The sequence below is a fragment of the Eleginops maclovinus genome, chromosome 19 (genome assembly GCF_036324505.1).
Source record: "Eleginops maclovinus isolate JMC-PN-2008 ecotype Puerto Natales chromosome 19, JC_Emac_rtc_rv5, whole genome shotgun sequence".
NCBI lineage: Eukaryota > Metazoa > Chordata > Actinopteri > Perciformes > Eleginopidae > Eleginops > Eleginops maclovinus.
In genome coordinates, this window is record NC_086367.1 from 18,577,750 (window position 1) to 18,601,940 (window position 24,191).

The 24,191-nt window shown below is 42.9% G+C and overlaps 1 protein-coding gene across 1 annotated transcript; it reads left to right on the top strand.

Moving 5' to 3' along the window:
* The first annotated feature begins 363 nt into the window (after positions 1 to 363).
* LOC134881676 (phospholipid phosphatase-related protein type 3-like) lies at positions 364 to 17,768 on the top strand. The gene is made up of 9 exons (XM_063909192.1): positions 364 to 576; positions 4,222 to 4,325; positions 4,692 to 4,877; positions 6,576 to 6,705; positions 7,809 to 8,004; positions 9,339 to 9,396; positions 11,768 to 11,941; positions 12,760 to 13,575; positions 14,322 to 17,768. Exons 2-9 carry the CDS (start codon positions 4,245 to 4,247, stop codon positions 15,351 to 15,353), a joined length of 2,673 nt encoding a protein of 890 aa, XP_063765262.1. The 5' UTR covers positions 364 to 576; positions 4,222 to 4,244; the 3' UTR covers positions 15,354 to 17,768.
* Positions 17,769 to 24,191: the final 6,423 nt, after the last annotated feature.

The window sequence follows — 24,191 nt, forward strand, 5'->3', positions numbered from 1 at the left end:
TGTTCGCCCCCCATGCCTTTGTGTGTGTATGTGTGCGCTGTGAAGCCGACTGCGTACCCGAAAACCGTGTGATGGATGCCTTGCGAAGACCTTTTTTGGGAATTTCAATTTGATCTTTTTCTGAATACTGTGTGGGGAATAAGACAACTTGCAGGTGCGAGTAAAGGGAGAAACCGGGTGGACCCACGTGAATTCTTCACTTATCCAAAGCCAGGAAATAGACAAGAGGAACTAGCAAGTGTCGCAAATTGGACTTTCCACCATCAGCAGCCCTCCTCTCTCTCCTCTCCTCTCTCGCCATCCCTGCTCCTGCTCTTGCTCCTGCTCTGTAGGTCTCCCACTTTACTCCAATCCAACCTCATTTCTCCCAGCCTCATTTAGTCATCCCAGAATAGACTCTCACCGGAGCGCTCTCTAAATATTAGTGGAAGCTTTTTGGATTTCGGTGTGACTTGGGAGTCGCTGGAGATGGATTAAAGGGACGGTGCACCGCAAAACTGGAGCAGCACGCAAGACCACGCCGGGGGGGAAGGGGGCGACGGGACTCGGTGAATTCACGCAGTCCCCGGGACAGAGGTGAGTGCTCGGGCTGTCCGCCAGCTCTCTCTCCCCGCATGCATCCCCCAGAAAAACACCGCTCCTCCTGACACGAGCAGGGGAAATCAGCACATGGTTTTCACGTTCATAATTGATGATCTCATACGCTATCTGCCTATCTCTGCCTGTAGTGGAGTAGCAGCAATGTTATCAATAGCTTATATGGCATTGTGTTCCTTTATTGTGTCTCCTTTTGATATCGTATCTACTCTAAATTTAACCTTTAGACTATATTAGGAGACAACAGCTGTTAATATCAAAGGCATCTTCAGAAAAACATGCATTCCCTCTAGGAAATGAGCACACCTTAATGTATTAGTAGGAATGACACCAGCTCAAACCCATGATCTTCAACATAAAGGTAGGTGTTGTGTTACCCTCTCCTCCTCATAAAGTGGAGCATATGGCCCTTAATATCTCTCTAGCTATGTGGGGCCCTGCAGTGGACATGGCTGTGCAGCTGGCACTGCAACTTTCTTGATGGATGAGTGGGCTATATGATGAATGGAAAATTGATTCTGTGCTGTTGCACTTTATGTTCACCTCATTAATTTGGTTTTAAGGTTCATGTTTACTAACCATGGGTCATCATAAAAACAGCAACTCTAGACTGTGTATTCTGTTGTTAATGATCAATGAATGGCCTGTTGGAAGACTGCATGGATCCATATCAGTGGTATTTCAAACTATATTATACTACATCTCTGCTTATGGCAACTCTATGTGGTATGAACCAAACAATTATTTCAGGCAAGTGTTTGTTTTTTTGTCTTAACTCGAAGACGACATTCAAATTCACACTAATGTATTGAAAATGGGACTGGTGTGTGTTTTTGCATGACTGAATGTAAACTTCACAATCCCCCACTCTATTTAAAATGCCACTATATCATATAATGCCCAGGCTGTAACTAACACCAATATCAAAATGTATTAATCTGCCAACTTCAGTCAATTAAACAACTATTGTGTTGTTTTTAAACCCAAAGATTTCAAGTTTTCTCTCACATAACACAGAGAAAAGCAACACATTCTCACATTTAAGAACCTAACTGGAGGTAGCCTTATTGCTGGCATATATGAGATTTAAAGAATACTTTAAAAATCATCAAAACAGCTGCAGATTTATTTTTTCTGCCTTCCATGCAATGCTATACTGGGCTCAGATGTGTTATAATACTACTTTATATACCAAATAATGACACACCATTAACAGAGAAACCTCATAAAGGTAGATGCTTCCCAACAGGGCATGAGGGGTCACTGAGTGTTTCGATATATAATAAGGCTCTCATAGCCATCAGATCTCAGTCTTAGTGGATACATACGGGAGACTCTGAACTGGCAGCAATCTCAGATACCATCATAAAAACATCAACATGCTCATTTTGTAAATACTTTTATTTATATGAATCCTTCCAGTAGACTTCCAGGCTTTCTGGTTCACCTTACTAAGACACTTGATAATGGATATTACAGCACCGGTCCGACATAGTAAAGACTCATTGCACTAAATTGTACTGTTCTATACATACCATAATGCACTTCCAGTTCACACTAGTTTGTCTCTAAACCCCCCCACCCTGACAGACTGACAGACTGTTTCTGTCGGCAGCAGGCTACACAACCCACCTGATCAAAACATGCAAATGCCGCCATGATGTTTGCAAGCACACAGCATACGCATTTTGCAGTCACACACATTTATGCCATGCCCCAAAGGACAAATGCTGGTGTGATAGATAAACAGGCTCATTCTTTGTAGTCTTTTGTGTGTGTGTGTGTGTGTGTGTGTGTGTGTGTGTGTGTGTGTGTGTGTGTGTGTGTGTGTGTGTGTGTGTGTGTGTGTGTGTGTGTGTGTGTGTGTGTGTGTGTGTGTGTGTGTGTGTGTGTGTGTGTGTGTGTGTGTGTGTGTGTGTGTGTTGGGGTGAGGTTTAAGTGCTGACTGGAGTAGGTCACTGAGACCAAGCGGCTATGAGAGTGAGACCCAGGACCCAGCGTCTTCCTAAGCTGCTTTCAGCGACACTGGAATCCATCCATCCCAATATCCTCCACTACTCTGATCCTCACCCCGCACCAACCCCCTTCTCCCCCTTTACCAGCACTACCCATACACACAAACTGGAGCTACACTCCGTCTAAAAAAAAAAAAAAAATCATTCTTGAGGTCTTTGATCCCCGCTTATCTTGTCCCCAGTTTTCTCCTATTCTCCTTTCCTCTCGTCTCCTTTCCTTTCCTCTCCTCTTCATTTCTGGCGGTCATGGAAATTACAATGTGGAAGTCTTTGATTCTTGCACAGCCTCAGGGTCGGGCCCTCTTATCTTGGAGAGAAAGAGAGAAACAGAAACCTAGAAAGGAGGATGAAGGGAAAGAGAACAGGGAGAGGTAGAGAGAGAGAGAGAGAGAGAGAGGTGTTGAGACAGAAGGACAGATGGCATGAGAAGAGAAGGTGTGGAAAGGTGGAAAAAGCAGAGGCAGGGATTTGTAAACAGATATACCGTTTAAAGACAAAACAGTGAAGAGAAAGAAAGTGCCAGTGAGAGGAAAATAAGCAAAGCTAAGCAAACACTGAGAAGTAAAATGTGAAGATGAAAGAGGTAAAGATGCCTTCACAGCCAAAATGTGTTTCTTTAAGCAAAGTATTTTTAGATTGAAGCATCAGATCCGCCTATTTTCTGCTCGTATTCAATCTGCCTTGTCAATTTGGTTGCCAGAAAAAGGGAAATCTCAAGTAGAATAGGTTATTTACACAATAATGGAAGACAAAATTCACTTAAGTTGACTCAGCACAATGTGCAGACGGTTTCATTGAGGTTTAGAGAGTGACTCACCACTGAGGTATGTTCATCATATTGATGAGTATGGATTCTGATAAAAGTCAATATTAGCTGAAAATAAATATCAGCACAGCCGTGGACTTAGGTAGGAAAAGAGTAATTTCCTCATATTACAAAGAAGAGAAAGGAGGAGTCTAGAGTAGATGATTAAGGAAGTTAAATTGGGACACATTGAGAGGTGTAAGGGGGTGAGATTGAGTGAGACAGAAGGAAGACCGATGCAGAGATATCAGGCTGGGCAAAAAGCAGAGAAATAAGGAGCTGTAGGAAAGACTCTGAATATTTAACTGTGTTTAGTTTTCCATTCGGGCCCTTGGCTCCTACGTCTCTCAGAGGACTTCTGATCGCCTTAAGGTTACTGATGGTAGGAGATGTCTGCATGTCTAAGGGTTTTTGAGAAACATTCATTTACTTTGTAGGAACCATTTGTAGGTTAAAAGCTTCCTTTGGAATAATTTTCTTTGGAGATTGTCAGTGTCTTTACAACCGTGTGTGTGTGTGTGTGTGTGCTAATAATGCACCTCATTATCAAAAACACTGTAACATACTCAGAATACATTACACAAAACAAGTGGTCTCATTCTTCAAACAAACGCATTGTAATTTGTCTATTTCAAAACGTTTCAAGCCTTTGGCAACTTTCTAAACCTATGATTCATTCATCAGATACGTCCAGGCCTGACAGAAGTTAGACTGGTTTTTTTTTTTCATGGCTTCAGAAATATTGACGGTGGGAATATAGAAAGTACTCTAAAGCCGTCTCTTTGCAATCTGTTATCCCAACAGGCTGTGAATGGTCCCACCCCAAGATGACATCCCCGAAAAACAAAGCAAAGAAGAAACCACCCAAAGACAGCATGACGCTGCTGCCATGCTTTTATTTTGTAGAGGTACGTGTTGGTGGATTGATGATTCTCCCTTTTTATAATACGCCTATGCTTTGGTCAACATGACACACTATATCTACAAGATGAATCATTCCTTCTGTGCATGGAGTCGTGCTTTAGTGCCCATTTATGTTGATTGCATCTGGATGTATCTGACCTTTAGTGAAAGCAGAGTTTGATGTATTTCAAAAGCAAATATCATAGTGTCATCACTTTCTTCTCGTCCCTTGTGTGCGTTTGAAGGTGAGTGTTAGTTGTTGTGGTAAGAGCTGAGATAAAACACTGGATGAATCAGCCCCTTTTCAAGCCAATATTAAATGCTAGTCACTCTCTGCTTTGTCCTTGCCCTTGTGTGTGGTTTCTGTCCAGCTCCCCATCGTCCTGTCCTCCCTGGTGTCCCTGTACTTCCTGGAGCTGACAGATGTGTTGTCCCCGGCGATGGTGGGCTTTCGTTGCCACGACCGTGACCTCTCCATGCCATATGTGGAGACGGGCGATGAGCTCATCCCGCTTCTGATGCTGCTGAGTTTGGCCTTCGCTGGTCCTGCAGCATCTGTAAGTCCATCAAGCGCACACACACACACACACACACACACACACACACACACACACACACACACACACACACACACACACACACACACACACACACACACACACACACACACACACACACACACGCACACAGATGATGAGTAATGGTTGTATGCAAAAAAAGGGAGTCCACTGCAAAATGAACAGGATTTTAAAGAATAGCTGACTTTTTTGGGGCAATTGTTTTTTCCTTATTACGCAAAAATGATGTCCCTCTTATGTCTCCATGTGCAGTTAAAGGCCCTGTAATGGTGATGTTAGTCTAGTTGGGTTCAATCAACGACCAAATGATCTTGAAATATTCGTAAATGCTCTTAGATTTCCTCAAAGATGGATAACTGATCTAATGGATTTTAAATGATTATCTTTGTCTTCCCTAATGCTGCTATTTCCAGGAAATGGGATTACATCAAACCAATCATACTACATTTTAAAAACCAATCAACTGCCCATTTTAATGCACACAGACACAGCATGCTAGAAACAACAACAGAAAGTTAGTTTAGAAAATGACATCACTTAAAACCAGGAAGACACAACATTTATACTACGATAAAACACGATAGCTTGGCTCCTATATCACAATATTGATCACTGTATTGTCTAGTTCTAATCCCTGAGTACGGGAATATTAAACACAGTAGTTCAAGCTCCTAATTGACATTGACGCTTCTTCTTGATCCTACAGAGATGAACACAAATTGAGCCGAACTAATTATAATCCATTTAGCTCATTTTTGGTCTCCACCAACTCCAGAGAGAAATATCTTGTTCGTTAGCTGGCTATGTGTAACTTGTTTTACCAACTGTCAGTGACTTTGTAATATGGCGCTTGGCAGGCACTGTTTATTTGGTTTATCAGATGTTTTCTAGCTGCTAGAAAAGGGACAAATAAAAGCAGAATTTGCAGTCTGTACCACCAAATGCTAAACATTCTACTCCCTGCTGGTTAAGTGAAGCCTTACAAGAGCAAAATCCTCATGTATTGGTGTGGGAAGGATGAATCTTGTCTCAGATATTCAGTGATCTAAAGAGTCTCTGGGTTTTTTGTGTTTGTTTGTGAGTTCTTCACACACACACACACACACACACACACACACACACACACACACACACACACACACACACACACACACACACACACGCACACACATATACATATATTACACAAATATGCAAAGGTAAAGATTCTCCAACACTCGCTAAGCAAATTCAATCTCCCCTCAGAAATGCAGAATCAATGGACACATTGATAAATACACACCTGACATGCCAATGCACACAATCAAACACACCCGAGCCCCCCCCCCCCAATCAATACACACACACAGACACACACGCTGCTAATCCATCAGCTGCATGGAAACGGGCAGAGCTCTCCAACACTCATCTATCACTCAGATTGGAAGTGATCACTATTCGATAGCACCTCGCCTCTATTCTCCCTCCACAGCTCTCTCTCACAATAGATCACAATCACACAAATGGATTTTTGACATTAATAGCACTTTTACCCGTTTTCCTCTTTGATTCTTTCCTCTTTTTGTCTCTTTCTTTTTGTTCTTTTTCATATTTTTCTCTCTGTGCCTATACTATACAACAGAAATGTACTTTTTCCCCCACTTTGTAACTTCTTCTCCCTTTCCTTTCTGTTTGTAGATAATGATGGGGGAGGGCTTAACGTACTGTCTGCAGTCCAAACTGAAGACATGTCCAAAGTCGGAGAGCAGCATAAACGCTGGAGGCTGCAGCTTCAACTCCTTCCTACGCAGAACCGTGCGGTTTGTCGGTACGTCCAACTACGAGCAATCCTTTCGGAACGTTTTGGAGGATACATGGTTGTTGGTACGAGTGTAGCAGTAGTTGTGGTGCATTCTCCCTCCGGGGCCTCTTTTTAAAGGTTCTCATTAACCGCATGGTTTGTCAAAAAGCATTACCTTCCCATAGAAGCATCTGATTGTGACAGGAATGAAGAAGCATTTGAATTACATTTTCCAAAACAAGCACCTCAGTGAAGTGCTCGTCGATGCAATGTATTTAATTAAACCGGTAACTAAGTGTGACAGTATCGCAGAAGCCATGTAAATCTCTAATCTGCTTAAATTTGCCTCTTTGTATCTTTGTCTTTATTTTCCATTTTAAGTTGCATTTATACAGTATCTTATGATCAGAGAACACATTTAAGGGTTACAGTTTTTTGCTCAGGATAACTTTGACATATGGTGGTTGTTAGACATGGTTTGCCACAAAGACTATATTCTACATATAATATATAAAATCCAACACAAACGCTTCACTGAAGTGAAGCAAATGTGGAATGATACAGAGGACTAATATTTCACAGTAAGATCAGAGGGAACTTGTCTCCATGTGTAATTTACACCTGCTCCTCTTAGGTTTTCAACACAGTCAACACTGTAATGAACAACCTGCTCAGGGTAGGCAGGAATTAAATGCTGTTGTTTTTAAGGTGTATATCAGTTTTGGCTCAGACAAACTGCTCCATTTAACGGGCTGAGCCCCCAACTTGATTCCACTTTTTAGAATAAGGAAAAAAGCTAATTACATGCATTAAGTGAAGGGTGACTTGAAAATAAATAGGCATGATAAAAATGCTCCGCGGGAAGTACCTCCAGGCAGACTTTGAGCTTTGAAGTGAAAGGAGTAATTAATTCACCTTGCTAATTTTCCCTGTCTGCGGAAAAGCTTCTCAACGTACCAAACTGAAGGCTTGTGGTGTCACTTCAGGTGATTGGATCAAGTTTTGTGTTGTTTTTCTCGCAACTGCAAGTGTTCATAAGTGAACTGCTCATGGTGAAGAAATCTCCAGGGGATTTTAAAATTCATCTCCCAAAGGCTACCTTTCCATCTCTATCTCTCTGTCTCCCTCAGGTGTTCATGTGTTCGGTCTCCTGGCAACAGCCCTGGTGACAGATGTCATCCAGTTAGCGACCGGTTACCACTCCCCTTTCTTCCTCACTGTCTGCCAGCCCAATTACACGGCTCCGGGAGTGTCATGTGACAATAACGCCTACATCACACGGGACATATGCCTGGGGAAGGATCAGTATGCCATCATGTCAGCTAGGTAAGACACACCGATACATGTAGACGGCTTAATAACAGCATCCATGGACAAGTGGAAAGTGTCCACCTGCCTGAATTCAAAGTCTTCATATATACAATAATGAGGAAAACCTATAAGGCACTCAGATATATAGTGCATTCATTACAGGATTATATTTTTCAAGCTTCCACAGCAACGTTAATTCCCTTTGTTTGCAAGTTGATGCACACAACTGTATAATAAGATATTGTAGGTTAATGCCTTATGTTGAGGTTCTGCTTATTCACATATAGGATTTATCCAAAAATGCTACAAACCACATTTAGTTTCACTCCAGGACAGCATACTGTATATTTCCACACATCACTTTCTTGCAGGAATGAGTAGGCACATTTAGACGAGGAGTTATTAAACTAATTTGCATTTGAAAAGGATTACAACAGATTTAAAAAGCGTAGGGGTAAAATTGTTTTTGCTGTTTTAAAATGATACAATATTTGATTATTAAGGATATTCTACTTGGTAAAGTTAAGTGTTCTTTTGTAACTGGACAAAACCTTTATAAGGCCTCATTTTTTCCAGCAGTAAAATCTCACTATCAGGTGCTGCAGCTACTCTACCATATTGAAAAAGCTCTTTAGCAATTAACAGTCAAACGAACCGACAGAGATCAGACAAATACGCTCCAGAAGCTACTTAAGGTTTTAGACAGGCATAATATAAGTGCAAACAGACCGAAAAGTGTACAGCTAAATAAATCTGATATAGGGATTATCCAGTACAAACACATACGATTGTACTTCTATTCTTGTGAGGACGCATACTAAGTAATGCTTTCCAAATGTCATATCCTTAAAGGAATAGTTATGGATAATATGTGTATTCGCTTTCTGACTCTCAGCAAGAAAGCGAAAGTTATTTCACAAAATGTCAACTCAATTCTGAATCCCAACAATTAGCGTACACAAAGGTTGAACCCTGAACAAGTGGGAGAAGGTAAACAGATTTTAAGCACACTCACATAGTGTCCAAACATAACAGTGCCTTAGTAATGCAAATTAAATGAGAATTATGATTCAGGTTTCTCAACTCTAAATTAGCGCCTTTGACCTCAACTCATTTACTCTCCCCTAATGTTCCCACTAATGCCCATAGTTTTATGTTTGTGTTGATTAATGCTCAGACCAGGGACACGGGTTTAATGTCAAACATCACAAACAGCTTTTTCAGTTTATTCATGAGTCGATAAGCAAACAAAAAAATCCACTCAGCTTTTTTTATATGAGGCATAAATCTCTCTTTGTCTTTTCTGCCTTCATTCTTTCACACCTAACTCTGCCCCTTTCTCCCCTCAGGAAAACATTTCCATCCCAGCATGCAACGCTCTCTGGCTTCGCTGCTGTCTATATCTCCGTAAGCACTTCTGTGTTACCTTGAGTTTGGTGTTTTTGCATCATTAACTTTATGCTTGCATGTGTTTGTGACTGTGCGTGGTTAGTTAGAGGTGTCTCTCTTATGAACAGTTAATCCAGTGTAACCTTGAAATAGTTAAAGGGACAGGTCGCCTTAAAATGAGACACATTACCTCTTACCTGTAGTGCTTATTATCAATCTAGATTGTTTTTCTGTGGGTTGGAGATATCTGGAATAGAGACGTCCCTCCCCTTTGAGTAGTCAATAATTCCTTCTGCACAGTAATGTGGTTTGCAGGTGTAGTTTGGTAGATACAAAACAGAACATGAAACTGCTCACCACAGAGTGTGTGGATTATCTTGAGTAAACACTTCATGACTTCAGGGAGGAGACATTACTTAAAGCGAAGCAATCCCCTCTACCGCTTTTATCTAAAACAATTGGCAACTCACACTCGGAAAGTATTGTTTGATTATGGGGCGGACTGTTGCCTTAATTTAGTTTTGACATGTTTTTGGTAAGAAGAATCCGTGGTGATACAGAAGTATATCCTGCAGGGTCTGTTAAATATTGTTTCTATTACAAATGATCTGTTTACACGATCATTTTTAATGAACGTTGCTGCTGGCAAAATGAGATGAACCCCTGCATCACAGAGGATTTCTAGCTGGAATAAAATCCCTGTCACTTCATACATAAATCACAATTGCATTATGTTGTTTACTCACTCAGAGATTTGCAGATTTCAGACAACAGTACCCTCAGGCTAAAAACCATCCAAATCATACATTAAAAAAAGAATAAGAACTGACTTTTAAGGTCAGATTTCTGTTGGCTTTTACATCCCAGCTCATATTGGTAGTGGCGTTGTGCCATTCTGTAGTCCAATGCTGACAGTAGCAGTATGTGAACTGTACTGCAAAGTAGCACTGTCATTTTCCCATGAGGGAATCAACCTCCCACATACGCGCGCCTCTAACAAAGGCTATTCAGGCTACTGGCCATATCTCTGCTGCCTCACTGAGCGTGCTCATTAAAGCCAACCAGACTGATTTCTGAGGGGAAAAGGCAGGAGGGGAAGAGAAGGAAAGCAGCTGTTTTGGCCGCTAGCGTTGCATTATATTGTCTTTTAGTAAACACTGTTAATAGTCTAGTAACTCAACTCATTTTCCTTTGGTGTTAATCTACACTTCCCATTACATTAGAACACGTATTTATTGTATTAAATCTAAAAAAAAATACCTTCACAATGGAGTGAAATGCTTCCATTAGTTTCCATAGCCTATCTTCTCTTCACACATTTGGTTGTTTATTTTTTATTTGAAGAAACCTGACAGTAAAAGCAGATGGCTTGATAAATTGGACACACATTATATTGCATTGGAAGTAACTGAAATGTCAACCTTCTGGCAGATTCTTGCGTCTAGAAAAGTTGGGTTTTTATGCTCGCTACTAGATGGACAAGCTTGTTAAAATGGGTATTTTTGCCAAGCCTGCTTCTCTGTCACTCAGCTGTCAGCTACTTTATGTAATCGAAATATGGTGTGCATGCAGAGAATTTCAATGTAAATCTATGAATATATTCTGACTCCCTTCCCGTTTTCCTCCTGCTTACTTCCCCACTCTGCTGTGCTGTCAAAGAATATTCATCTTAATGACCCAGTTTACCCCAGCTAATTTAAAATGCCCTAACAATCCATACATTATTTAAATCATTTTCAAAGACCAAAAACAATAAGAGAAAGGTTGTTAGATTTTTTTTTTCCTTTTATGTCACTTCAAGATCCTTTTTAAACAAGTGGAGTTGCATTTGAAATGATTATGTTATCTAGTTATATGAATACCCTAAAGTGAAATATATTAGCTTTTTTGCTCAGAAAGCAAGGACACAGTGACCTTAGCTTGGCTAAAAGAGTGAAAGCACTGGAAAACAGAAAGAACCAAGCAAGCTGTTTCCACTGCTACTCCCAACTGGGATAATTGTCGTGGTGCCTTCACGTAATTTAGCAGATTCCACGTCTCCACCACGTTAAGGGGTCGTGGTCATTTCACGTATTTTTCTGAGATCAGGTTGTCAACCCCTACTCCTTATGCTAATGCTAAGTTAAGCAGCTGTATTCAAAACACAAACATAAACGTGGTATTAATCTTCCAAATGAACTTTGAGCAAGAGTATTTCCAAAATCTCCAACTTATTCTTAATTATGAGGTTTGAAATATGTGTTTTTTTTAATCTTGTAACCAGTAAATCCGTCTACTGTTGATGTCTCTTTTGCTGCAGTGTGTTGTTATGCCTTTAATGACATCTCCAGCTCAGTCTCTCCTTGCATCTGGCTGGCGTATTTATGAGTGATTTTTTTTTTCTCTGCAGATGTATTTCAATGCCAGCATCAACAGCACCACCAAGCTGCTGAAGCCGTTGCTGGTGTTTGCTTTCTGCATGGCGGCGGGTCTTGCAGGGCTGACGCAGATAACTCAGCACCGCAGTCACCCCATTGACGTCTACGTGGGATACCTGATAGGAGCCGGGGTCGGAGTCTACCTGGTTAGTGAAACACAGAGAAATATTTATCAAACTAAAATATTTAAAGGGCTTAATTTATTTGCTGATTTAAGATAATGTACCATGCTGGGAGACATTTTACAAGTGAGACTGTTTTGAAATGTGTTTCCTATTTCAGGGTTTGGTTTGTGAAATGAGTGCTAGCTTTTGTTTGTATTTAGGGGTGTCAATTGTCCCAGTGGAGAAGTTAACACTTGGCAAGGTGGGAATGACCAAATACATATTTATAGATGTCTTGTTTTTAATTAAGTGCTTTAGTTATTTTGTCACGTTGTGTTATTCCAACACTATCACAGTATTTGCTAACAAATGCTTCTTTTTTCATAACCTCTCCATGTGGCTTCCGTACTTCAGCAGTTTTTTTTTTTTGGACAGGATCTATTTATAGCCTTTTTCTATTACTGAGGGACGGGAGAGAGAAAGAGTAATCCGATAAGAATTCTCGGGAACAATTTCACACTTCATTTTAAGAAAACTTGTCTCTTCTTTTTCCACGCTTCCCTCCTCCTCTCACTCTCTTTCTTTCTGTCTTTGACATTTTAAGAGGGGGAGCGTTTCCTCCTTTCATTAAAGGATACATCTGAAGAGAGGGGGAAGCAAGTGAATCAGGCTGAACTCAGACTAGACAACAGGAAGAAGGGAGGAATGCCTATTCATGCATTGGCTCCCCACTAATAGAAATATTAAAAACAATTTCCCTCCAAAAGATTAAAGAAAGCACATTTTCACGCTTCAGTCTTAATCTAACGTGCTTGGTATTTCTATGTCTTCTCCCTATCCCCCGCCTCCCTGTGTTTCAGGCTGTGTTTGCAGTGGGAAACTTTAAAGCATCAGAGGAAGATGCTCCCTCTCTCCAGAGACTGACCCCAGCTCAGCAGAAGGACGGCCTGAGGGTGCTGACCCAGCGGAGTCATGACTCGCTGTACAGGAAGACCCCCAGGGTGTCCGAGAGCAGAGAGGAGCTGGGGGCGAGTCTGGGGTCTGGGGCTCGCAGTAAGGTGAGGAGGGAGAAGGCGTCGCTGGCTTCCCTCAAACGAGCCAGTGCTGATGTGGAGCTCCTGGCAACCCGGGGTCCTATGGGCAAGGAAACCATGGTAACATTCAGCAACACCTTGCCTCGCGTTGCAAACGGAAACAGCCCCATCTCTCCATCGGATGAGCTGCCCACCACACAGCGTCACATGACCTTCCATGTGCCCTACGACTCCCAGAGGTCTCGGCAGCTGGTGACCGAGTGGAGGCAGCATTCGGTGGAGCTCCGCAGCCAGAGCTCACGAGACGAGGAGGAAGGGATGGACAGGAGGGACGGGGGAGATGAGGGAGAAGGAGACCAGGAGATGCCCTCCTCTCTTTATCCGACAGTGCAGGCCAACAAGGGCATCGCCACACCAACCGGAGCCAGGATGGTGGTGTCACCCCCGCTTGTTCACATCCCTGAAGAGGCCGCCCGGCCGCCGCCTGTCTCTCCAAAGAGTGCCAAGACCCGCGCCAAATGGATGTCACTCCAAGAGGGAGGAGGGGGGAAAGAGCCGGGGGTCGGGCCGATCGCAGTGTCGACGCCCCGTGTGCCCAACACACAGCCCAACCAGCTACCCAGCCAGCCCAGAGTCACTCAGGTTAGGAAGAAATTATAAAGTGAATGCTTTAAAATCATATAATTATATTCTTTACAGAAGTAATTTTGCCTTCTTTGATTTGTAGTGACATGCAGCCAGTTCTTAAAAATATAGTCCAGACAGGAAGATTTAATGGCTGCCAAACGCTGTGTGTGCAACACACCTAATGATTTATTTTGATGGTCGAATCAAAACACATGTGGAGGCAATTTCCCTGATTAGTTTCCAATATGAAATACTCCCAAGGATTCAAACAGTTATTATAGTTGGAGTTAAATCTCAATTAAATGTCTGTTAGGGAAACTGAGTATGTTACTGCTTTTTAGATAATTACTTCAATGAAAACCCTGAACAAAATGGTTCAGCTGTTTCTTAAATACAAAATAATGATTTCCATAGTAGCTGCTATTGAAAGCAATAAAAGCTCATCATCTAGTTTGAAAAACAGAAGTTGACAATGCAAAAGGTAAGGTGTATTTTGCAACTGATCTTTTCACTTTGTCCCTTCCAGGTTTAGGTTTTTTATACCAGTAGGTAGGTTTGGTTTGCAAATAAAAGAAAAGGCCCATTATTACACATCTAAAACAACATACAAATCTTCAAATAAGTACCCTCTGCTCTGTCATATCTTAAAGATGATTATCAGAGCCTTGGAGTGACACTGGTACAGCTTGTTAATTTGTGCGACAGCTCCTGGAACAAACGCTTGGTTCTGCATTCTGACTATATGTTTTTCTGTCCTCCAGGTGATAGCCATGTCCAAGCAGCAGGGTCACGGAGTCACTTCCTCCACGAAAACATCAGAAGGCGGCTCCTCTTCCGGCGCTGGATCCAACTGTTCCGAGTCGCCCTACTACCGGATCCCGTCTGATCGCGACAGCTGCACAGGGAGCAACCCTGGGAGCATCGCCGGCAGCGGGAGCATCGTCACCATCGACGCTCACGCCCCTCACCACCCGGTGGTGCGCGTGTCAGCTGCTAACGGCAAGCCGTGGGAGTGGAGAAACACCATCAGCGGCAACATGATGTCCGCTGACACAGCAGCGGACAAACACCGCGTGGCACTGCAGCGGCAGGACAATGTCAATCAGTACCGGGATTACCGGACTCTGCCGGTGAAAAAGGAATCGCTCTGCTCTTCCTCCTCACCCAGCGCCGAGGGAGGACACGAGCTGCCTCCCCCACCCCTCCCCACTTCCACCTCCCCTCTTCCTCCCCCTCTTCACATGCTGTCATCCCCTCTTCCACCACCGCCTCCCCACTCCTCTTCTTCCCCTTTGCCTCCCCCTCCTCACCCAAGCTCCTCTCCGATGCTTCCTCATCTTCCTCACCCTTCCTCCTCTCACATGCCTCCTCACCTGTCCTCTCAGCTGCCCCCACCACCCCTCCCGTCATCCTCTCCTATTCCCCCACCTCACCACTCCTCTCAAATGCCCCTACCCCCTCACCCGTCTTCCTGTCAAATGCCCCCGCCTCCCCACCCGTCCTCCTTTCAAATGCCCCTACTTCCGCATCCATCTTCTTCCCCTTTGCCCCCTCCGCATCATCCATCCTCTTCCCCTTTGCCACCTCCACCTCACTCCTCGTCCTCCATGCTTCCACCTCCTCACCCGTCCTGTTCCAGCATGCTTCCCCCTCCTCCCCATCCAGACTTACTGATGGACGGCCACAACCAGTCGCTGTCCCGCACCTCCACCCTCCCTCGCCGGCCCTCCGCCCGCAGCCACGCTGAGCAGGAGCACTACTACAAGGCCATGCAGAACGAGAGGATGTTATAGTGAAGATGGCCTCGTCATATTTATGTACTTCAGAGGACTCCGCTGAAAGAGACAGTGAAACAAAGTAGGATGTGGCAGGCGAATAGTGACGTTTTGAAAAATGGCAAAAGGGTTTAGAGACTCTGAAAAGAAACTACAGTGAAAACGCTGTAAATGAAGAGGCAGCAGGGGTGCAGGACCATAGGGAGGTCTAGCAGCTCACACACGCCCAGCAGGGGATCTGGTTTTTCTCTCCTGCTCACACATACTGCCCACAGCGCCGACTCAACGGCTCTGACTGGGAAAAGAACAGACGAGAGCAGAGGAGTCAAAGAGAGCCGGGTGAAGAATTAAAAATCCTCACTTCACCTACATCCTCCGTTGTTCTTTAAGACACATTCAAAGAAGGAGTGGAAGAAGCTGCAGCTGGGAGAGAGATATCACTATAAAGGGTTTGGGATTTGCTAAATTGAGTTTCCCTTGAGAGGAGGGATAAGACTCAGAAAACAAAACAACTACAGGCTATACTAGCTCTCCTAAAAGCAGTGCAGCTGTTTGAGGCTGCCAGCCAATACACACAGACCATTTTCCGTTGAGAAAAACTTGAAGTAAGAGCTATAAAATAAGAAAAGGCGTGCCACGGTAAGTTCAACCACAGATTCAAGAGTATTAGCAACAAACCGCAAAAGCATGAGTCTTTTTTTTCCCCCTCTGATTACACAAACCAAATGGGGAAATTTGTGTTTGACACCATGCAAATCTGTCAGTATCCACCACAGAGATCCGGCTTAGGAAGCGTTACTTCTGGTCGGGGTGTGAGATGTAGGAGGAGGGGGTGGGCATAAGGAGGATCACGCACAGTTGGGCACCCCTATTCAGACATCACTGACTGGATTACTGTTGTAAACATGAGAGGCGGTGGAATGGACAGGGAATTGTTCCCAAACCGAAGGAGGTGGCGAGCCAGGCAGCCAGTCTGTCTCTGCTGTGTGCGCAACCTGCCACGGAGCCTCGAGCCGCACTAAGGAGATTAGCAGTTGTTTATCAAACCACGCTAGCACACTCTTCCCTCCATAGCCCTCCTCAAAACACAACGGTGACGGGACTGTTAATGGGAAGTTAGGAGTGCAGACCGCCATCACCACCGACCCGCACGGGTGCCGTTTGGATGCAAAGTAGTGTCTCTGTTTTTGGCACTATACTTTCTAAACATGCAGACTTTACAAGGGGTCTAAAAGATGTTGATTTATTAATGATGATTTATTTATGCTTTAAAGATTGGAAATTTGACATTTTTTCAATTTTAAGAGCTACTTCTGGGTTGAAAAACATCTTTCAATGGGGTGCATCTATTTTTTATGTAGCTTTTCTTGTTTTTATAAAAGCTCTGCAGGAAGATTAAATAATGTTTACAGTATTTACAGCTCCAGACTCCATCTAATATTTATATCCACTTATCCTTTGCCGGGTCACTAGAGATGTTTACCCTTTTTTAAGTATGCCGTATTAGAAAGTGTTTCCATGTTTTATTGGGTTTCATTTAAGATAGAATATATTCCCTTTTTTAATTGAAATGACACCCAAAACCTTCAAAACACACTCAAAGTAAGGTCCTCTTTCGCTGCAGCTTTTGATTTGCATCACACAATCCTCATCATTTCCCTCGGTTGCCAAGGAGTGTGGATGATCAGACATACTTCCGAATGATAAAATGGGCTGATGAGGTCTATGTAATGCAGTCAAAAGGTCCAGAACAAGAAAGTAGGTTCAAATCAACTGTGTTTACAAATAAACGATTAATCATTAACCATAGAATAATGAAATGATTAACCAGTAATACAAGTAATCTGTAGTTGCAGCCCCAAGAAACTTCAAATCTGCAAGTGGAGAGGAAGTGTGTGCCCTTTCTGCTCGCCCCTGCCTCTTATGTGTATTTATACTATGGTGTATAAAGTCATTATTGGGTACCTATCATTTTATACATTGCTGTTTTTTCTAAATACAAAAAGATATTCCTTTCAATGAAGTGCTTTATTTTAGATTGTACCTTACAGACTCACACACATGGAAGACTTTTACCACAACATCTGAAGGGTACATGAACTGATTTTGTAGAGTTGTGTTGGATGGGGAAAGTTAAATGGAAGTTGTACTCTGTAGCGGAGCTCCTCCGAGGGGGAGCTGGTAGAAAATGTTGCTCGTTGGTTTGTGCTGCATGTGTGTGTACGAGCGTGTTTTTTAAAACTATGCTTCAAGTCTGTGCTGTCGCCTTTGACGGACAGACGGCTGCATTTACAGTGCTGGTGATTATCGTGCTCCTTTCCCCATTTTGACTGTAAAAATACTTGATATTACCTAATAATATTAATACTATTCATTATTCTGCAGTCCTTTTTTATGGGCTAATGTTTTCTATCTGTGGTGATGTGTAACATTAATAACCCAATTGAATAATAAAACCAAGACTTCTTAACTGAGGTTTCATCTTGTGTTACTCGAGGGTCATTGCCGGAGCAGCTTTACCCGCCACTCTAATGAAATGGATCGTCTTCATTGATTCTTGGGTTATGAGTACTTTCATGCTCATTCATACTGTACACTCACACATTGACATACACACTCGTATGAGTACACACAGCCAGGCGGATACAGCACATTTGCAACATTTGCTCCTTTCCTGTGGGCTAGTGTCGGGTTTCCATAATGAATACTGCTGAAATGCTGGTCAATCCCAAATGACCTGCAGGGATACTGTGTGTGTGTGTGTGTGTGTGTGTGTGTGTGTGTGTGTGTGTGTGTGTGTGTGTGTGTGTGTGTGTGTGTGTGTGTGTGTGTGTGTGTGTGTGTGTGTGTGTGTGTGTGTGTGTGTGTGTGTGTGTGTGTGTGTGTGTGTGTGTGTGCGCCTTTGTTTTTTGGGAGTTCTCTGTTTTTTTGTTTATTGGGTTTGCAATAACGTGTGTGTGTGTGTGTGTGTGTGTGTGTGTGTGTGTGTGTGTGTGTGTGTGTGTGTGTGTGTGTGTGTGTGTGTGTGTGTGTGTGTGTGTGTGTGTGTGTGTGTGTGTGTGTGTGTGTGTGTGTGTGTGTGTGTGTGTGTGTGTGTGTGTGTGTGTGTCCAGGGCTTTGGAGCGTTGAGCTGTGTGATGAGGCCGTACAGGCAGCGGGGGTGCAGATGGTGTACTGAGGCCTGAGGACAGTCAGCCTGTCCATGACTCACACTCAGCAAGGCAGCATCTCTCTGTCTTCCTCTCGCTCTGTCTCTCTTTTATTCTCTCCCTTTGGTGGCCCAGAAAGCACAACACAACAAGTGAATATTTGTGTGTGACTGCAGGAGGCAACAGAAAATGTGGACTGAGCTGATTTTAGGCATGACTCTTATTTGTTGCTGCTGTGTGTGAGGTGAGAGGGGCTGTCCAGGGGAAGCTGCTGACACTCTTTTCAGGACTAATTTACCACTGCAGAACACTACAAAAGACTTTTGTCCGCAGATCCACTTTTATCTTTGTCACTCTGTCACTATCCTTTTACCTACTGTCATCTCACCCAGCTCCTCTTGAACCTTTTACACATGGAGGATTTGGAGCTTTTATCCTTATTTTACTCGAGGTCTGAGTTTCATCGAATTAGGGATTAGGCTTTTAAACGATGGCAGGAATCTTTTTACTGTCACTGCGATCAATATAGGCTGTAATTCTTTTGATAATATATAAAAATTGCCATTCTGGATATACAGGGATTGACTATATTGATAATAGGTCTCAGCGTTTAAAGGCTTATTTCAGATCAGGACCCACGGTTGAGGAAAACCTGTTTAACCAATTCTAAAAAAAATCCAAAAGTGATGGTGTCATATTCCTATGGTGTAACGCTTGTTAAAAGTTTTATCCTGGGACCAACTATAAATTACACTTAGTCCCACAAGGGCTTATTAAACCACATTAGAAATCCTGTCATTTGTCGACCAGCCAGACATGGTAGCGAGCTCTTTCGGATCCCAAAAGATAACCAGCTTTAATGTGCCAGTCAGCTGTCTGCTGGCACAGCTGGGAGCTAAATCTGACATTTCTCTGAGGCTGGTGTCACTGAGTCAGAATCTGAATATCCTTGTTTCTACCTGGGGGTCCAAGGCAAAGTACTTTTTTTTTTTTTAACTTCGCTTCACCAAACTAAAGACAAAAACATGATGCACTACCTGCCAAAGTAGCTGGAAATAACATCCACACCCAGAATGTGCAGACATTTAGCTGGTAGGAGAAACTGTTTTCCATGGATACTGTCTGGAGTTAAGGATCTATGCTAGCTCCCTTGCTCTTTAACCCACAGGCTATATAGGGTGATAAATCTCCTATACCAGGCTACATTGTTTCAGCCCAGCTAGGAGCCTGACGCTTTTATAGGGTTGGCCTCACCTCTTAAGACCACTGCTGCTTTATAGGAACTCGCTTTTCAAGCAAACTGATTCTTTGGATATTTCTGACATGGACCAGTTTTACTTTCTCACCTAAATTAAGACCTAACCTATAGGCTTTGGGCCACACTAGAAGCTTTTGAGGCTCCAGTTAGACACAGAGTTGCGTTGAGCTAAATGCTAATGCTAACATGCTCACAACATACTGCTTTTTAGCAGCTAGAAGCACAATATTTACCATGTTCAGCATCTCTGCATGTGTCAGTATGCTAACATTTGTTCAGTCACACTGAAGACAAATTACAGATGAGGCTGATTATATAGTTAATGTTAGTTTTGCAGGTATTTGGTCATAAACCAAAAAGACGAATCAACATTTTCACATTTTCATGTCAGTAGATGAAAAGTTAAAGTGTTTGCAGTTCATCTTAAGGGGTGCATGAATAGGTACCGAATTTCATGGCAATCAATTCGATAACCGGTGACCTTTCCCTCCAAACCACAAATGTCAAACCACTGGTGGCTCTACAGGAAAAGTCAGAAGATAATCAATGTTATTACGACTCCATCCTCTACAGACTATGAATGTCTGTACGAAATGTCAGGCCATTCGGACATCCTTGTAGGAGTTTACGAGATATTTGTGTCTGTAGAACATAAGGGTGGACTGGCTAACAGACTTACTAAAGCGCCTCCGCTAGAATGGACAAAAAATCATGAAACTGAGACATGGCTTAGTCTGTAAATAAGACTTTTGTGTGACAGCTTAAAGATACACTCTACAAAGCGGGGAAAGTTTGTAAGTATTTTATGTCCTTGCTCTCTCTGTTCCTCCAATTATACTTGATGTGTCTGCCTGGATGTCTCCTCATGCTTTCTCGGAGAACTGAGGCGATAAAGATGGAGATGGCAACAACGCGCTCTTGGAACCCTTTACCCTACATGCATGAGCTTACACGCAAACCCACTTACTTACTAAACCCAGACCAAGAGATTTAAGACAAACACCCTTATACGGACAGACAGCAATCACATAAATATTCACATACACTTTCACACACTCATGCTTACATTTGGCCTCGTGCTTTTCGTCTACATCTACAGGCAGAGGAGAGGGGATAGGGTGCTGTATTCGAGCATGAGTGCGCTGATGTGGGTTTGGCCTCACATGCATGACTAAGACTGTACAGTACATGGCTTTGATACCCTACAGGCCTAGCAAAGGGTAACACACTGACACAGTTATCAGACCAGACTAATTGGGTCTGGGACTGTGTGTGTGTTTGTGTGTGTAGATGTGAGAGCCTTGGTGCATGCGTGTCTTGATGTATGTGTTACCCTTATGTGTATTTGCCTCAAACCTTATACACAATAGTCCTTCACCACCCTCTTACATTTTAACCTTCTTAAATGTAGATGTGTGTGCGTGTGTGTGTGTGTGCGTTTGTACATATATATGTCCATGTGCTTGCTTGCTTGTATCATGTCCCTGCATGCTTCTGCCATGGCTGCATATGTCACATAAACAGCCTCATCTCTCTGCTATGCTTACCTCTACTCCCTTACATCCTGTCAAATTTATATATATCTCCTGCCAGAAAAACGCTGTCACATATGACAGCGTTTTCTAAAGAAAGCTCTTGGCAGACGATCGGCACTTTTGCAACCGTCTGACCCACTTTCAGTCCTCACATCGCCATGGTTAAGATGCTCTGGGATGTAATGCATTGTACACAAGAATTAAATAAAAAACACACAAACATTTAGCTGCAACGTGGCACATCATTCACAACTGAATAGTACACTTTATACAATCTGCAACAAAGGCACATGTGTACTGTAGCTCACATAAGTATTTCACCACTGCAAATAATCCAGTATGACATTTTTAAAAAAAGACAATCCCGTCATTAATTCAGTCTAAATCAGTCGGTCTGGGAGCCAAAATTTAATGAGTAAATTACAGTGCTGCGGCAAAAAACTCATCTGTACTTACGCTTATAATCCTTCCTATTTCATATCAGCCGTAAGCAGGGGAAAAGAGATAAAGACTGCATCTAAATGAATCTGACTGGCTCTAAGTGAGGCTGACTGTTTCTCAGTATTTTCCAAACTGCTACTCATGCTACATCTTGTGTCATACGCCGTGAGTGATGATAGGGGTTGAAGTATGAATAGGAATATGCATTGATTTATATAGAGGATGGAGGGAGGAAATGAAATAAAAGCCAACAATGAGGCCAATGAGGGAAGGAAGGAGCAGAGTAACAAATGAAGGAATCAACAATAAAAAGCCACAGGGAATTGGAAGAAAGGGATGGAATGAGGAGATGAATGAAAGGGTGGAAGGAACAAATGAGCATGCATGTGACAGGGAGAGATGAGCATAAGGAATCAAGGTGAAATAGCTAAAATTGGAATGAAAGAAAAAGAGAATTTGAGAGGTGACACAATGGAAAACAAAAGAGAGGGACATGCATTAAAGAAAGAGGAAAAAAAGGAAGCTAAAACAGATAAATAAATAGTGGAGATAAAAAAGGAGAAGTGACTTCATGGGCAAAAGACAGAAAAGAAAGAGCTGTCAATCCACTGTGTCTCCCAGTTGAGCCTATGAATTGATCACTGGTTCACAACAATACTCGCTGACCTGCATAACAGTTAGCAATTAACACAGTGTCACATCTGGTGTCCACTGGATCCAACACCAGAAGAGACAGGGGGTGGGGGTGCATATAGTGATGGCATGTATGAGAGACAGACAAAAAGACTGAGAGGGAAGAAGAAATAGGACAGCTCCAGAACCATGAGCCAACTGTGTGTGTGTGTCTGTGAGTGTGTGTAACTAATGATGCCACTTTATAATGAGGCCAACACATCCATTCACACTCACACTTTTCCATTGCATGACCCTCATTATTCCCCTGTGGATTTACAGCAGCAGACTGATGTTCATTTGTGTGCATATTCAAAAGAGCAGGCAGATTAAGAGAACGGTATTTTTAAAAAAACGATTTCAGACGGAGACCAAGCACTCTTCTTTCATTATTCATGTCTGCTTTAGTGGCAGTACCCTGCTGCCATGGAGAGAGGCACAAAGAGAAGTTAAAAAATGACACAGGAGGGAGGAATGAAGAGAGGAAGAATGATAAAATGAAGCAAATTAGACTGACGCCACGTTAAAGGGTTGGATAGAAACATTATCTTTTGATGTACTCGAGTGAAACAGCTCATTACAAACCAGAGAAACAAAAGAAAAGTGCAACAGTTCTCCCACACATACACCCACGTGCACAGGCACAACAGCATATTACTGCGGAGGAAACAACACAATCTACAGAAGCCCACACAGGCACTATTGACCTTTTTAAAGCATAGAGTGAGGGGCACAGACTGAGAAGAAAAAGCAGAAAGAGAAATCATTTTGGCATTTTTCTGGCCCTGTGCACTGAGGGTATTCCAGGATGGAGGAAACTCTTTATACTCCTTCCTCCCTCCAGGCCTCAATCTGCCTTTCAGCTCCCTCCTTCAATACTTTAGTCGCTGCCTCACTCTCTCTTATCCATTCACTTTCTCAACACCCCTCCCCTGCTGTGGATTTACGCCCGCCTCCTCCAAATTCCACTCAAGTTATTTTCGTTTTGGGTAATTTTTTATTCCGCCGATGTTTATTCATGACCGAGGTTCCGAGAGAGAGATAAGGAGCCAAGTGCTGAGCTGGCCCCAAGGGCTGTGAGGGCTCCAAGTCAGTCTGCAAACACACATGCACATAAACAGTACTGGAACACACAGGCACATGTTTTGCATAAAGACACACACACATGCTAACCCTCCTGCAAACAAACAATCGTTTTCAGCTTCTCCTCACATACTAACTGAGGTGTTTTGCCTGTGAAACGCCACTATAATTTTCAGAATAAGACTCAGCCTGCTGCCTCCTTTTGTTGTCTCTGTTTGTCAAGGAGAAAATTGTTGTCTTTTTGAGATGCCTGTACCAAAATATGCCTGACCCTCATCTGTCAGCAGTATTTATCATGATGTCATGACACACACATGCACCAGAAGGAAGCCAGCGTTTCTCTTCCAAACCCACCCCCTCCTAAGTGTAGTTGTATTCCTCTGTTGTCTACTTAGAGATTCTGTGTATGCAAGCGTGCGTGAGTGTGTAGACGGATTTGCAGTTCAAATGGCCAGAGGGAAAGAGAGATGAGAGACTTGATGTGCAGAAAGTGAGCAAGAGACACGGAGAGAATGAGGCGCTTGTCTCTTGCAGTGGATTTAAATCCTTTTCTCCCTCACCAGCTCCCAAATCTGCTCAGCTACTTTCCTATTTACACACCTTTTTCAGAGTGCTAAGACAACACATGCCAATTTGAACCCTTTGTGTCCCTCTTCTGCCAATGTTCACTATTTCCAAATTCCTAGATGTCAGAGACAGCTTGTGGTTGGCTTTGGGG

What these genes read in the sequence shown, in the direction of transcription:
- LOC134881676 (XM_063909192.1), top strand. Translation starts at nt 4,245, where the DNA reads ATGACATCCCCGAAAAACAAAGCAAAGAAGAAACCACCCAAAGACAGC. An exon ending in CAGAACCGTGCGGTTTGTCG is followed by an intron (nt 6,706 to 7,808) that starts GTACGTCCAACT and finishes TGTCTCCCTCAG; the next exon opens with GTGTTCATGTGTTCGGTCTC. An exon ending in CCGGGGTCGGAGTCTACCTG is followed by an intron (nt 11,942 to 12,759) that starts GTTAGTGAAACA and finishes CCTGTGTTTCAG; the next exon opens with GCTGTGTTTGCAGTGGGAAA.